Source organism: Pithys albifrons, chromosome 16, assembly GCF_047495875.1.
Source record: "Pithys albifrons albifrons isolate INPA30051 chromosome 16, PitAlb_v1, whole genome shotgun sequence".
Lineage (NCBI taxonomy): Eukaryota > Metazoa > Chordata > Aves > Passeriformes > Thamnophilidae > Pithys > Pithys albifrons.
Genome location: NC_092473.1, coordinates 2,846,798 through 2,859,654, shown reverse-complemented (window position 1 = coordinate 2,859,654; position 12,857 = coordinate 2,846,798). Strand labels below are relative to the sequence as shown.

Sequence of the window (12,857 nt, the reverse complement as noted above, 5' to 3'; positions counted from 1 at the left end):
TTTCTTCTGCTCAAAACCCACAGCAGCTCTGCCTGCAGGGGAGCTGAGGATGCGGAGGGCAGGGTGAGGGTACAGCAGTACCAAGCACTGGAGGAAGAGCAGCAGTGTCCCTGGAGCCCCCTGTGTCCTTTGACAGGGGTACAAGGGCAGGAGTTTCTCAGGGATTGGTTGAGTCAGACACAAGTACAACAGTGGGGGAGTCTGCACCCACTTCCTTCTCCCCATTAATCCCCATCCCAGCCTCCCCTGTTCTCCCAGTGATGTGCTTTTGGCTTTCCCCAGCTACAGCATTGCAACTTTTTATTCCAGTCAAGGCTTCAGGAAAAAATAACCAACAGTCAACCCTCAACCCCCAAGTTGCACAATACACATCCATACTCCCCCTCACGGTCCTGGCTCCCACCCCAACAGAAGTCAGACCTGGTCCCCAGGACACTGCACCCAACAGGACACTCCTTTGAGGCAACAGCCCCACATCACAGCCTCAGCCTCAGCTTCTCAGGGTAGGAAAGCAAGTGCTCTTTGCTGAAAAAGCTGATGACACATTCTGGGGTGCAGCCCAGGGCAGGAAACCCCCTCCAGACGCTGCTCCAGGGATGGAGATGAAAAGCCAAGCACATGAAGCCTTTGCCAGGACAGGACAGGACAGCTCTAGTCTTAGAAGCTGCCCCAGCCTGGGCAGGGCAAGGCAGTGCTGCAGTGGAATCCTCCCCCCTGGCACCAACCAGTCCTGGGCACTAGTCAGCTAAAAGACGTTGTGTACAGCGGCGTGCGAGGAGACCTGGACAGTCCCACAGGATTCCTGTTCATGTCCTCACTCCAACTCTGCAGCCAACTCACCACCAGCAAGGGAAGGGCCTGAAGGTGGGGCATGTCTCCTCTCCTGCCCCCACGCTGTGCCACTCAGAGCATGTACCAGGCTGCGGCTCCTGCTGCCACTGCCACACAGGCCGCCAGCACCAGCTGCAGGAGGGGCTGCCTGGCCAGGCCCAGCGCGGCGTGGAAGGGGCAGCCGGGCCCTGCCGTGCCTGCCGGGACACAGAGAGTGCTGTTAGTGCTGCTGGCCGTGTGCCACACGCGTGTGGCAGCTCCCCCTGCCACCACCTACCCCCTCTGTCGGCGTAGTACGGGCACTTGCGGATGTCGCCCTTTCCGTCGTGCACGGGAAATCCTCCGTCCTGGGCCTCCTCTGGCAGCGACCGGCCGATCTTGTCCAGCTCATCGAACACCTGCAGGGGGTCACAGCCAGCACGTGAGGCAGGCACAGCCCACCCAGACCCTGCAATCCCCAGGGGAACATCCAGGCACCACTCCTGCCTCCCTGCCCCAGATCAGCAGTGCCCCAGGGTGACACCCGGCACACGGTACGGCTGGAAAAGCACAGCCCGTCCCAACACCATCCAGTCCAAGCCAGGAGCATGGCAGCTCCACCCTGCTGCTCCCCCCTCAACCTGCTGCATCCCCTTGGATCCTGCTCCTCCAGCTCTGCCGCCAGGGAATTCCATAAGGATCCCGATAAAGGAGCCAGCCACATCCCAACACATTCCTGATCAGTTTAAACACCACCAAACAGCCACAAACACGGACTAAAACTCCCACCCAGTAGCTAAATCTGTGTTCATCCCCCTGGAGCAAGTGGCAGCTCAGTCAGGTGTGACAAAAGGCAAATGCTGTGGGAGGAATAAGAGGCTCCTGATATTTTCGGTCACAGGACAACCTGTCAGACCTGAGACAGGAGATGAATTGTCACCAGGGTGGTGCAACACACTCAACCTGTCTGAGGCTGCCTCAGAGCAAGAGCTTTCCTGCCCCCACTGCTGCACAGGGGGGCACACACAGCCCCCAGCCCCACAGCCCACAGGAATCCTGAAGTCATGTTAGTTTTGCCCCAGTCAAAGGCTCAGCTGTGGTATTGGAGCATGGGAGGAATTCCTGCCCAACATCAGCTCCAGAAGCTCATGGAGGAGCTATTTGGAGCAGAATTCCAACCCCAGGAGACGGAGGGGCTGTGGTGGTCTCAGCCCCAAACTCCTGCCTGGGTGAGCAGTCTGACTGAATTACCCTGGATCAGACCCCAAAAGCAGCAGCACCTGCACACAAAGGAGCTCAAGGGATTTGTTTAGTACCTGCATGTTAAATCTGAAGGCTCTGTTGGCCTCCTCCACGATCCTTTCTTTGGTGTTCTTGTCCAAGTCCAGAGCATTCATCCTTGCTCTGTAAAGCTGCTTGAACTGCTGTGCATTGGAAACGTTGTCAAACACGTAGAATTGGATCCCTTCCTCAGTACTGGGCAACTTCAGGGCCCTCTGGGCCACCTTCTTCAGCACTTGGCCACCCGAGAGGTCCCCCATGTAGCGTGTGTAAGCGTGAGCCACCAGCAGCTCTGGCTCGTGCTGTCCCACGTGATGGATTCTGTCCACATACTGCTGAGTGGCCTCTGAACACTGGATCTTCTCTTTCCAGTCTTCTCCATAGAAGTATTTAAGGTCTTTGGCCAGTGCTTCTCTCCGGTGGAGCTCCACGGGGAAATACAGCGGAGCAAAGACTGGGTTGTCCTTGTTGCGATCCATCTCCTCCTCCAGGGCAGAGTAGGTGAAGTGCAGGGCCACCGTCGCCAGCTACAGACAAAGCACAGCTCAGGTGAGAAGCTGCTCCCTGGGCCAGCACATCACACCCCAGGACTGCTCCCTCCTGCACAGAGCTGGGGTGAACACAGAGGAAATCCCCAGGCTCGACATAAAACCAGCCTGGAGAGCCTGTACCAGGCAGGTGCTCCTTGAAGGAGCAGAGGGTCTGCTCTGTCTGCCCCAGAACACCCCCAGGCTGTGGGGCTCTGCATCACCTCAAAGAGATCAGGAGGAAAGCAACACCCACCTTAAAGAGCTCCCTCTTGATCCGCCCTTTCAGGAAGTCCTTGACAAACTGGGTGTTCTCCGCACGGTCGTGGGATTCCTTCGTGCCCTCCTTCAGCAGCTCCGACAGGTCCGTGGGGCTGCAGGGACAGGGAGAGCCCCTTCACCCACCTCCACACACTGCTGTGGGTTTGGAGGATCCCCCTCACTGCCCACCACCCTGGAGAAGGTACCAGGTGGGACCCTCAGGCCACCCCACAGGCTGAGCTGGGTTGGCAGCTGCCCCCGTGCCATTCCAGGAGGGCTGGGGCTTGGGACAGGCTGAACCAACTGCCAAGGATCCTCCGATCCCTGCACTACCTGTGCTTCTCATCCATGTGACCCCAACTACACCACACAAGGAAGCCTTGAACACAGGAGGAACAGCTTCCAGAGGAGGTTGAAGGGCACAGGAGCCCTGGTGGCAACGTCCAGTGACTCTGGACAACAGCTCAGGGGGGAGCAGATGGATGCACAGGCAGGTCACCAGCTCTCCCAGCCTGGGTATCAACTGTTGCAGAAGAGATGAGAGCTGAATGCCAAAACAGGGCAAGAACACACTTCAGAGGTTTATTTCTCCTGAATGACACTGGTTTGGCAGGTTTCCACAAGGTGTTTTTCTAAAAAAAACCACATTGAAATCTATGATTTGTAGTTACAGCCACTGCACTTTGTGGAGGTTGGTACAACACCAACACATACACTCAAATCATGCCAAAGTGCATCTTAGGGTTTTATCACTACTTTGTTACAGGCAGCACATTGGTGTTTAACTGGAAGAGAGACTTTGAACACCCCAGAGCCACTGAGTGTGCCAGGAGAACCAGGAAGCATTAACTTCTCATGAAGCTGAGCCTGTCAAAGAAGTCAACCAGCATACCCAGGTCTTCTGGGAAGCAACCTATTCACCCTCACCCTTCCCATTTCCCAGCTTTGAATCCTTGGTTTTTAGAGCACATGTGTGAATTTGGTTTTGGAATTAACCTCCTAAAAAACATTCCTACCTAGACCTGTGGGTACTCTGCAAAGCAGGAGAGGCAGCTCTCCAGAGTGGGGTTCACCTCCAGAGTCATCTTTCAAAACAAGAAGCTGCTGTCACACAAGCCTGCCCAGCAAGGCATGGAAAAACAGCTCCCTTGGCCAGGAAGGCAGAAACACAACTGCCAAATGGTCAGTGTTTGTGAAATGTCAGTGATAGTGGCAACTAAAAACGTAACTGTGTTGTCAGCCCTGCCAGTTGCTCCTCCCCATCCTTCCCACCCTTGGTTGAGCAGATTTTACTGCACATGTAGTTGACTAATCACCTATTGGCATCTCTCACTTCTTTCAGATGAGAAGGATCACTCCTTTACCTGGGAGGTCTCCTGCCCTGCCCAAGGCTGTGTCTGTGCCCCAGTGTAGGGCAGGACTCACCTGACATTGTTGTCTTCTGTTTCCTCATAGTGCAAGACATCCCCTTCCTCTGCCCCCTCCGGGCCCTCCATGGCTGATGGCATTGCTGGGCAGTGCTGGGCTCAGTCTGAAAGGCAAATCACAGAATTAACTGGGTTGGAAGAGACCTCTGAGATCATCAATCCAACCCTTGATCCAACCCCACTGTGATCACCAGACCATGACATGAAGTGCCATGGTCTGGTGATCACAGTGGGGTTGGATCAAGACGTGGTGGATTCTCACTCAGTGCCACGTCCAGTCTCATCTTAAACACCTCCAGGGATGGGGAATCCACCCCCTCTCTGGGCAGCCCATTCCAATGCCTGAGCACTCTCTCTGAAAAGAATTTCTTTCTGCTCTCCAACTTCAATTTCCCCTGGCAGAGCTTGAGCCCATCGTGCCCCCTTGTCCTATTGCTGAGTGCCTGGGAGAAGAGACCAACCCCCACCTGGCCAGAACTTCCCTTCAGGCAGTTCCAGACAGTGCTGAGGTCACCTCTGAGCCTCCTCTTCTCCAGGCTAAGCACCCCCAGCTCCCTCAGCCTCTCCCCACAGCACTTGTGCTCCAGTCCCTTCTCCAGCCTCGTTGCTCTTCTCTGGCCCCGCTCCAGCCCCTCAATCTCTTTCCTCAACTGAGGGGCCCAGAACTGAACACAACACTCAAGGTGTGGCCTCCCCAAGGCAGAGTCCAGGGGAAGGGTCACTGCCCTGGGCCTGCTGGCCACGCTAGTTTGGATCCAGGCCAGGATCCCATTGGCCTTCTTGGCCACCTGGGCACACTCTTGGCTCCTGTTGAGCTTCCTGTCCACCCACTCAGAGGGGTTTTTGGGGAAAGCTGCCTTAGCAAGGGGATGAGTGTGAAATGTTGTCTAGGAAGGACCCTCTGGGCTGCCCCACCAGGGAGGGGATGAGGAATTGGCCATTCCCCTGCACACCAGGCACTCCCAGGGAAGCACAGCTTCTTGTTCAGCTCAGCCACCCCAGGTGAACCTCAGCTGACACCCAGTTCACCAAACATTAACCCCACAGACCTACACCACAGTGAGCAGCCTGCAGGGTGGCTCCTGGCTGAAGGTGAGACCTCCACACTGGGAATCTGCCCTGAAATCCTGAGCAAGCAGCTTCCTCCTGGTGCCACCAGTGCTGCTCAGAGCAGAGGAACAGGAAGAGGAAGCACCTCCCCTTCACTCAGGAAGAACAAGCCTTTCCACAGCAGCACAGAGCTCCCATGGAGGAAAGCAGTGGGGAATTATGCCAGCTGAGCTCTGAAGTCAGGCAGTCCACAGGGGAAACAAGAACAGTCCCTGTGACAGAAGACAGGAACTTCCAAACCAGGGGCAGAATTCACTGCTCTGCCTTTCCCGAGCTGCAGATACCTCCTGCTCCCACTCACACCCTCCTCTCCTGCCTGGCAGGGGTTACTTCAGACTCCCCAAGCAGCTGGGTTCCCTCTCCTCTTCTTCAAAAGGAAACAAAACCTCCTTCCTGTAGCAGCACGCACAGGACTCACCCGGCCGCTCACTCACTGGATCAGCACATCACATCTCACCACTACTCCCCCCTGCCTGCAGTTGGGGTAAACACGGAGGAAATCACCAGGCTTGACACAAAACCAGCCTGGAGACCCCAAACCAGGCAGGTATCGCCTCACACTGGCTGAGCTGAGCACAGAAACCCAGGCAGCTCATGTATAAAACGGACCTGTAATCAGCTTTGTGCAGAGCAGCAGCAGCACCTTGGCAGAGGAGCCAGGGCTAAGCTGCTGCTGGCTCTGGGGAAAGCCTGCTCTGGGAGAGCCATCCTCACACTGCCCCACTTGGGTTCAGCCCCCCTGGCTGCAGGACACGGCAGTGCAGCCCCCCAGCCCGGGGCAGGGCAGGGCAGGGCAGGGGGAACACCAGCCATGGGCTCACAGGCAGGGCAGAGCAAGGGGAACACCAGCCATGGGCTCACAGGCAGGGCAGGGCAGGGGGAACACCAGCCATGGGCTCAAAGGCAGGGCAGGGGAAACACCAGCCACGGGCTCACAGGCAGGGCAGGGCAGGGGAACACCAGCCATGGGCTCACAGGCAGGGCAGGGCAGGGGGAACACCAGCCATGGGCTCAAAGGCAGGGCAGGGGAAACACCAGCCACGGGCTCACAGGCAGGGCAGGGCAGGGCAGGGGGAACACCAGCCATGGGCTCACAGGCAGGGCAGGGCAGGGGAACACCAGCCATGGGCTCACAGGCAGGGCAGGGCAGGGGGAACACCAGCCATGGGCTCACAGGCAGGGCAGGGGGAACACCAGCCATGGGCTCACAGGCAGGGCAGGGCAGGGGGAACACCAGCCATGGGCTCTCACAGGCAGGGCAGGGCAGGGCAGGGGAACACCAGCCATGGGCTCACAGGCAGGGCAGGGCAGGGGAACACCAGCCATGGGCTCACAGGCAGGGCAGGGCAGGGCAGGGGAACACCAGCCATGGGCTCACAGGCAGGGCAGGGTAGGGGAACACCAGCCAGGGGCAGGGCAGGGGGAACACCAGCCATGGGCTCACAGGCAGGGCAGGGCAGGGGGAACACCAGCCATGGGCTCACAGGCAGGGCAGGGCAGGGCAGGGGAACACCAGCCATGGGCTCACAGGCAGGGCAGGGCAGGGGAACACCAGCCATGGGCTCACAGGCAGGGCAGGGGGAACACCAGCCATGGGCTCACAGGCAGGGCAGGGCAGGGCAGGGGAACACCAGCCATGGGCTCACAGGCAGGGCAGGGCAGGGGGAACACCAGCCATGGGCTCTCACAGGCAGGGCAGGGCAGGGGAACACCAGCCATGGGCTCACAGGCAGGGCAGGGCAGGGGAACACCAGCCATGGGCTCACAGGCAGGGCAGGGCAGGGCAGGGGAACACCAGCCATGGGCTCACAGGCAGGGCAGGGCAGGGGAACACCAGCCATGGGCTCTCACAGGCAGGGCAGGGTAGGGGGAACACCAGCCATGGGCTCACAGGCAGGGCAGGGGGAACACCAGCCATGGGCTCACAGGCAGGGCAGGGCAGGGCAGGGGAACACCAGCCATGGGCTCACAGGCAGGGCAGGGCAGGGGGAACACCAGCCATGGGCTCAAAGGCAGGGCAGGGCAGGGGAACACCAGCCATGGGCTCACAGGCAGGGCAGGAACCCAGTCAGGGTGTCCATGTGACACACAGCATGTGTTCACACCTGCTCAGCACAGGGGACCCATCTCTGCTCCTCACACGGGTTGGGAGGTGCCCACTGCGGGGAAGGGAAACCAAAGCAGAGGCAAATAACCCACCTGAGCTCAGCCAGGAGCCTGCCATGGGTACAGGGGGCACAGCCAGTGCAGCCCACCTGCTCTGTGACACCCTGCCCTCCTCTCAGCTCAGGGCAGCCCAAACCTTCTCAAGAGATGCAGATTCCAAAATGAAACCAGACAAACTAGTTCCAATTTATCCGGTATTCCCAGAAAGCCAGAGTGCTGCAGGGAGGGAGGGTGTGCTGCCTCCACATGCCTGGCACAACCCCTGGCACAAGGCAGCAGGGAAGAGCAGAGCCACAGAGCACTTCAGCACTGCTCATCCCCTGGGAGAGGCCTGAGGGCTGACACCAAACCCAGCCTGAAGGAACACACCGGGTCAGGCCCCAGCCACCAGCCACTCACAGCAGCAATGGCTCAAGGCTCCAAATGGCCCGAGATCAGCATCACACAGGGCAGCTCTGCTCACTGCCACACCCTGAGCACACTGGTGTTCAGCAGTGCTCACCCACACAACTGGGCTGTCCACATCACACGGGGGGGGCTCAGAATCCCTTCCCCAACCCTGTTCCCCGTGTTGTAGAGGCACAGCTGATGAGAATGGTGGATGACTGTCCCAGGAACACTGACTGCTGATGGCAGCAGGGGCTGGCACACAGAAAAGCATTTAGGGTCTCTGACACACTTTTGGACTTGTATCACAGAATCACAGAATGGATTGGGGTGGAAAAGACCTCTGAGATCATCAAGTCCAACCCCTGGTCCAACTCCAGTCCCTTTACCAGATCATGGCACTCAGTGCCACGGCCAAGCTCACTTTAAAAACCTCCAGGGATGGGGAATCCACCCCCTCTCTGGGCAGCCCATTCCAATGCCTGAGCACTCTCTCTGAAAAGAATTTTTTTCTGCTCTCCAACTTCAATTTCCCCTGGCAGAGCTTGAGCCCATCGTGCCCCCTTGTCCTATTGCTGAGTGCCTGGGAGAAGAGACCAACCCCCACCTGGCCAGAACTTCCCTTCAGGGAGTTCCAGACACTGCTGAGGTCACCTCTGAGCCTCCTCTTCTCCAGGCTGAACAGCCCCAGCTCCCTCAGCCTCTCCCCACAGCACTTGTGCTCCAGTCCCTTCTCCAGCCTCGTTGCTCTTCTCTGGCCCCGCTCCAGCCCCTCAATCTCTTTCCTGAACTGCAGCTGTGGAGCAGCAGCTCAGCCTGACACGTTCCTCTCCATGGCAATGGCAGGGCAGTGATGACATGACAGCAGCCCCTGCAGCCCGAGGCAAGGACAGAACACGTGCAGCAAAATATGGAAGCTCAGATTTTTCCTGATACAGTTTTTAGTACAAACACCTCCCCAGCCAGCCCTGAATTCAAGAGAAGTGTCAGCACAAACCAGCCCGTCCCCTCCACTGTCAGGAGGAAGGGAACTCACAGTCACTGTGTCTCTGACCACTCCACATCACTGCTGGTATGCAAGAACTGGCAACTCCAGGCCCCAGGCCCTGGTCACAGCCCTCGTTTCTCAGGTGCTCTGCTCCTCTGCCGTGTCCCACATGCCAAGGAGGGGGCTCAGAGCTGCCCACCCCCTCTGCAGAGGCTGGAATGTCCCTGCATTTGCTGCAGGGAGCTCTGCTCACCCAGGACCTGGCTGATGTTCAGGGTAAACACACACCTTCCCAGCAGCCTGCCTGGGAGAAATCCAACTCAAAGCAAAGCCATGAGCTGGGACAGCAGGGCTGGAGAGTGGGGAGGAGGCTTGGTACAGGACACCTCAGCATTCCAAACATTTCTTTCCCAATGACAGTGTTCAAACCCTCTGAGCAAACATCTCAGCTCATCCATCCATTGCCCCTGCACACACCTCCCAGCAACCTTCACACCCCAGGTGCACAGCTGTTCTTCTCAGGGTAGGAAGACACTTAATCCCAATAATCCCCAGCTTTTTGAAGGAAGCAGACACCACTGCTGCAGGGAAACAGGACTGGAAGGCCCAGAGTTACCTGGGCACCCTGGGAGAATCTCCTTAAAAACATCCAGGCAGGGCAGAGTTCACATTTGCTGTTTAACTTTTATGCAAATTCAAGGCATTTCCCCACACACAGAACTCAAAGTGTGGCTGCTGGACCTACCTGAGCACCTGAGACAAACCCCAGAACCCCAGGCCTAGGGGCTGGAATCACATCAGAGGTTTCCTGGCAATCCCAGCAGGAGACTCAAGTCTCCTCCTCCTCCCTCTGGGGAGGAATTTGGCACTGCTGCTGGAAATGGAACTTCACAGAATAAATGACTACATTATCTGATCCCAGGTAGGTTTAAGACTTCATCTGGACACAGCCTAAATCTGGGCAATAATTCAAGTCTAAGACACTTGTAGCAGTGCCCACACAAACGCTCCTCCTGTCCCCCCGAGCTGCACCTCAGCAAACCGCCTGCAGGAGCTCACAGACCTTCACAGTTCTGTCCTTTGCTGGTGGCTTTTGTGTCAGGCAGCACATCAGAAACCTATTTTCTCACCTTGGCTGTGAGAACAGCCAAGGGACAGTCAGTCAGGGTTGGATCTGGGGTAAGAAAGAACACAGTGTGACAGACACGCACGATGACATCAAGCAGCCTTTGCTCTGGGGAGGGCAGGGCTGGCCCTGCCAGTCCCAGCGCGCTGCCAGCTGTGCCCGGGCCGTGCCAAGGGGCCCGGTGACAGCACTTGGGGCTGATGTGTGCAATGCGGTGCTTGAACAGCACGTTTGTTTCACCCAGCAGCGGAAAGGCAAGGACAGCAAGAAGAGGCCTGGCAGGCCTTCGCCCTCCATGCACTGCTCCTGGCTCCGTGGGGTGAAGGAGAGCCAAGTGCCCGCTGGGCCGGCCCCGCTCCCGAGGCCGCGGCACCCGCAGGGCGCACCGAGCAGTGCCCGCGGGCTCCGAGGCCGCCGCGGGGACACAGCGCAGGAACCCGCGAGGGCTGGCACCCGCCGGCGCGGCTCCCGGGTGGGTGCTGCGGGCCCGGCCGGCCACGCCAGCCCCGCTCCCGCTGCCGCAGGCCCCGGCGGGCGGAGGAGCGCGGACACGGCCCCGGAGCGGCGCGGGCGGGTCTGCCGGCCCAGCGCACCGCCATCCCCACCGCGTTCGGGGCAGCACCCCCCGAGCCCCGGGAGCGGGGCAGCCCCGCGGGGGACACCCCGAGCCGAGCGGGGGTCCCTCGGCCCGGCCCCCCCGTTGCCATGGGGACACTCACCGCGCCGCCGCCACCGCCGAGTCCGCCCGCGGCGCAGACAAAGGCCCCGCACGGCCGGCCCGCATTTATTGGCGGGGCGGGGCCACGCCGCGGCCAATCAGAGCTCGCGGGCGGGAAGCGCCGGCACCGCCCATTGGTGCGCGCGGCCGGGACGTCCCGCGAGGCACCGCCCCCCCAATCCCGCCGAAGGGGCGTGCCCGCGCGCGCGCACCAGCGCCAGCGATTGGCTGGAAGCGGCCGGGCCGTCACGTGGCCTTCCCCTGGCCCCGCCCCCGCTCGCTTTGTCGGCGCCGCGCACGCGCAGAAAGGGAAAGATGGCGGCACCCGCGGCTTTATTGGCACCGGCACCGAGCGCGGCCCGGCCCGCCCCGCCGGGAACACACCGCGGCCAAGGGGGCACCGGCCCTGCGGCTTCGCTGTGCTGCAGCCCCGGCCCGTGCGCTGAGGCGGGAGCTCGGCGTCTGCACACAGACATACCCCTGAGATGGTCCGTTTGGTTCAGTGTTCATTGTCCGTAACGTGTGCGCGCAGAGAACAGTCATTTCCTCCCTCTGACATACACCAGGCACATTCCAGCCTTTCCAAACCCTTTGTCCCCCACGAGCTTTCCCCCCCGCGCTGTGTCGCACTGACCCTCCCTTTCTTCTCTCTCCTTCGGGGCTGGTTCTCCCAACCCACGCCTCCTTCCCTCCTTCTCCTCCCCGAGCAGGTGTCGGTGGGCAGCAGGCCCGGCTGGCGGTGCCCATCCCGCCCTGCCCTAGGGCTGCCCGGCCCCGTGGGAGCGGCGGAGCTCACGGCGGAGGCGCTGCCGCAGCGGGCGGAGGCGAAGGGGCGCTCCCCGCTGTGCACCCGCCGGTGCCGGGCCAGGTGCGCGCTGTGCAGAACGGCCGCTCCCCGCTGTGCACCCGCCGGTGCTTCACGAGCTCGGAGCTCAGGCTGAAGCTCCTCCCGCAGCTGCCGCACTCGCAGGGCCTCTCTCCGGTGTGCACCCGCTGGTGCTGCACCAGCTGGCAGTTCCCGGAGAAGCTCTTCCTGCAGTCAGCACACATAGAATCATAGAACCATAGAATGGATTGGGTTGGAAAAGACCTCCGAGATCATCGAGTCCAACCCTTGGTCCAACTCCAGTCCCTTTACCAGATCATGGCACTCAGTGCCACGGCCAAGCTCAGTTGAAAAACCTCCAGGGATGGGGAATCCACCCCCTCTCTGGGCAGCCCATCCCAATGCCTGAGCACTCTCTCTGCAAAGAATTTCTTCCTGGTCTCCAACTTCAATTTCCCCTGGCAGAGCTTGAGCCCATCGTGCCCCCTTGTCCTATTGCTGAGTGCCTGGGAGAAGAGACCAACCCCCACCTGGCCAGAACTTCCCTTCAGGCAGTTCCAGACAGTGCTGAGGTCACCTCTGAGCCTCCTCTTCTCCAGGCTAAACACCCCCAGCTCCCTCAGCCTCTCCCCACAGCACTTGTGCTCCAGTCCCTTCTCCAGCCTCGTTGCTCTTCTCAGTTGGGTTGAAAGAGACCTCTGAGATCATCAAATCCAACCCTTGATCCAACCCCACTGTGATCACCAGCCCAGGGCACGCAGTGCCCTGGGCTGGTGATCACAGTGGGGTTGGATCAAGACATGGTGGATTTTCTGTCCCTGGAGGTGTTTAAGAGGACACTCAGTGCCACATCCAGTCCCTTCTCCAGCCTCGTTGCTCTTCTCTGGCCCCGCTCCAGCCCCTCAATCTCTTTCCTGAGCTGAGGGGCCCAGAACTGAACCCAACACTCCAGGTGTGGCCTCCCCAGCACTGAGTACAGGGGCAGTACCTGCAGGGCCTCTCCCCGGTGTGGGTGACCTGGTGCCGCAGCACTTTGGAGCTGGTGCTGAAGCACTTCCCGCAGTCGGAGCACTCACAGGGTCTCTCCCCCGTGTGGCTCCTCCGGTGCCGGACGAGCTGCCGGAACCAGCCCCGCTCTCGGCACAGCCGAACGGCTTCTCCCCCCTGTGGATTCGCCAGTGCTGGAGGAGGTTGGAGCTCACCCTGAAGCTCTTCCCGCAGTCCCCACAT

At 59.8% G+C, this 12,857-nt stretch overlaps 2 protein-coding genes across 7 annotated transcripts; both read right to left on the bottom strand.

Moving 5' to 3' along the window:
* Nucleotides 1-283: 283 nt before the first annotated feature.
* Nucleotides 284-11,304, bottom strand: HMOX2 (heme oxygenase 2). Of its 6 annotated transcripts, XM_071570819.1 has the most exons (7): nucleotides 10,803-10,837; nucleotides 10,021-10,131; nucleotides 4,305-4,410; nucleotides 2,875-2,992; nucleotides 2,127-2,618; nucleotides 1,109-1,229; nucleotides 284-1,028 (listed from the first exon to the last, which is right to left on the bottom strand). In XM_071570819.1, exons 3-7 carry the CDS (start codon nucleotides 4,385-4,387, stop codon nucleotides 904-906), a joined length of 939 nt encoding a protein of 312 aa, XP_071426920.1. In that variant the 5' UTR covers nucleotides 4,388-4,410; nucleotides 10,021-10,131; nucleotides 10,803-10,837; the 3' UTR covers nucleotides 284-903. The 6 variants fall into 6 exon arrangements, with proteins under 6 accessions (XP_071426920.1, XP_071426925.1, XP_071426919.1 ...); XM_071570824.1 differs by lacking the exons at nucleotides 10,021-10,131; nucleotides 10,803-10,837 and adding an exon at nucleotides 11,280-11,304; XM_071570818.1 differs by lacking the exon at nucleotides 10,021-10,131 and having other exon boundaries at nucleotides 10,803-10,876.
* A 163-nt stretch (nucleotides 11,305-11,467) lies between these two features.
* Nucleotides 11,468-12,857, bottom strand: LOC139679613 (zinc finger protein 189-like). The gene is made up of 2 exons (XM_071571521.1): nucleotides 12,616-12,857; nucleotides 11,468-11,834 (listed from the first exon to the last, which is right to left on the bottom strand). Exons 1-2 carry the CDS (start codon nucleotides 12,855-12,857, stop codon nucleotides 11,594-11,596), a joined length of 483 nt encoding a protein of 160 aa, XP_071427622.1. The 3' UTR covers nucleotides 11,468-11,593.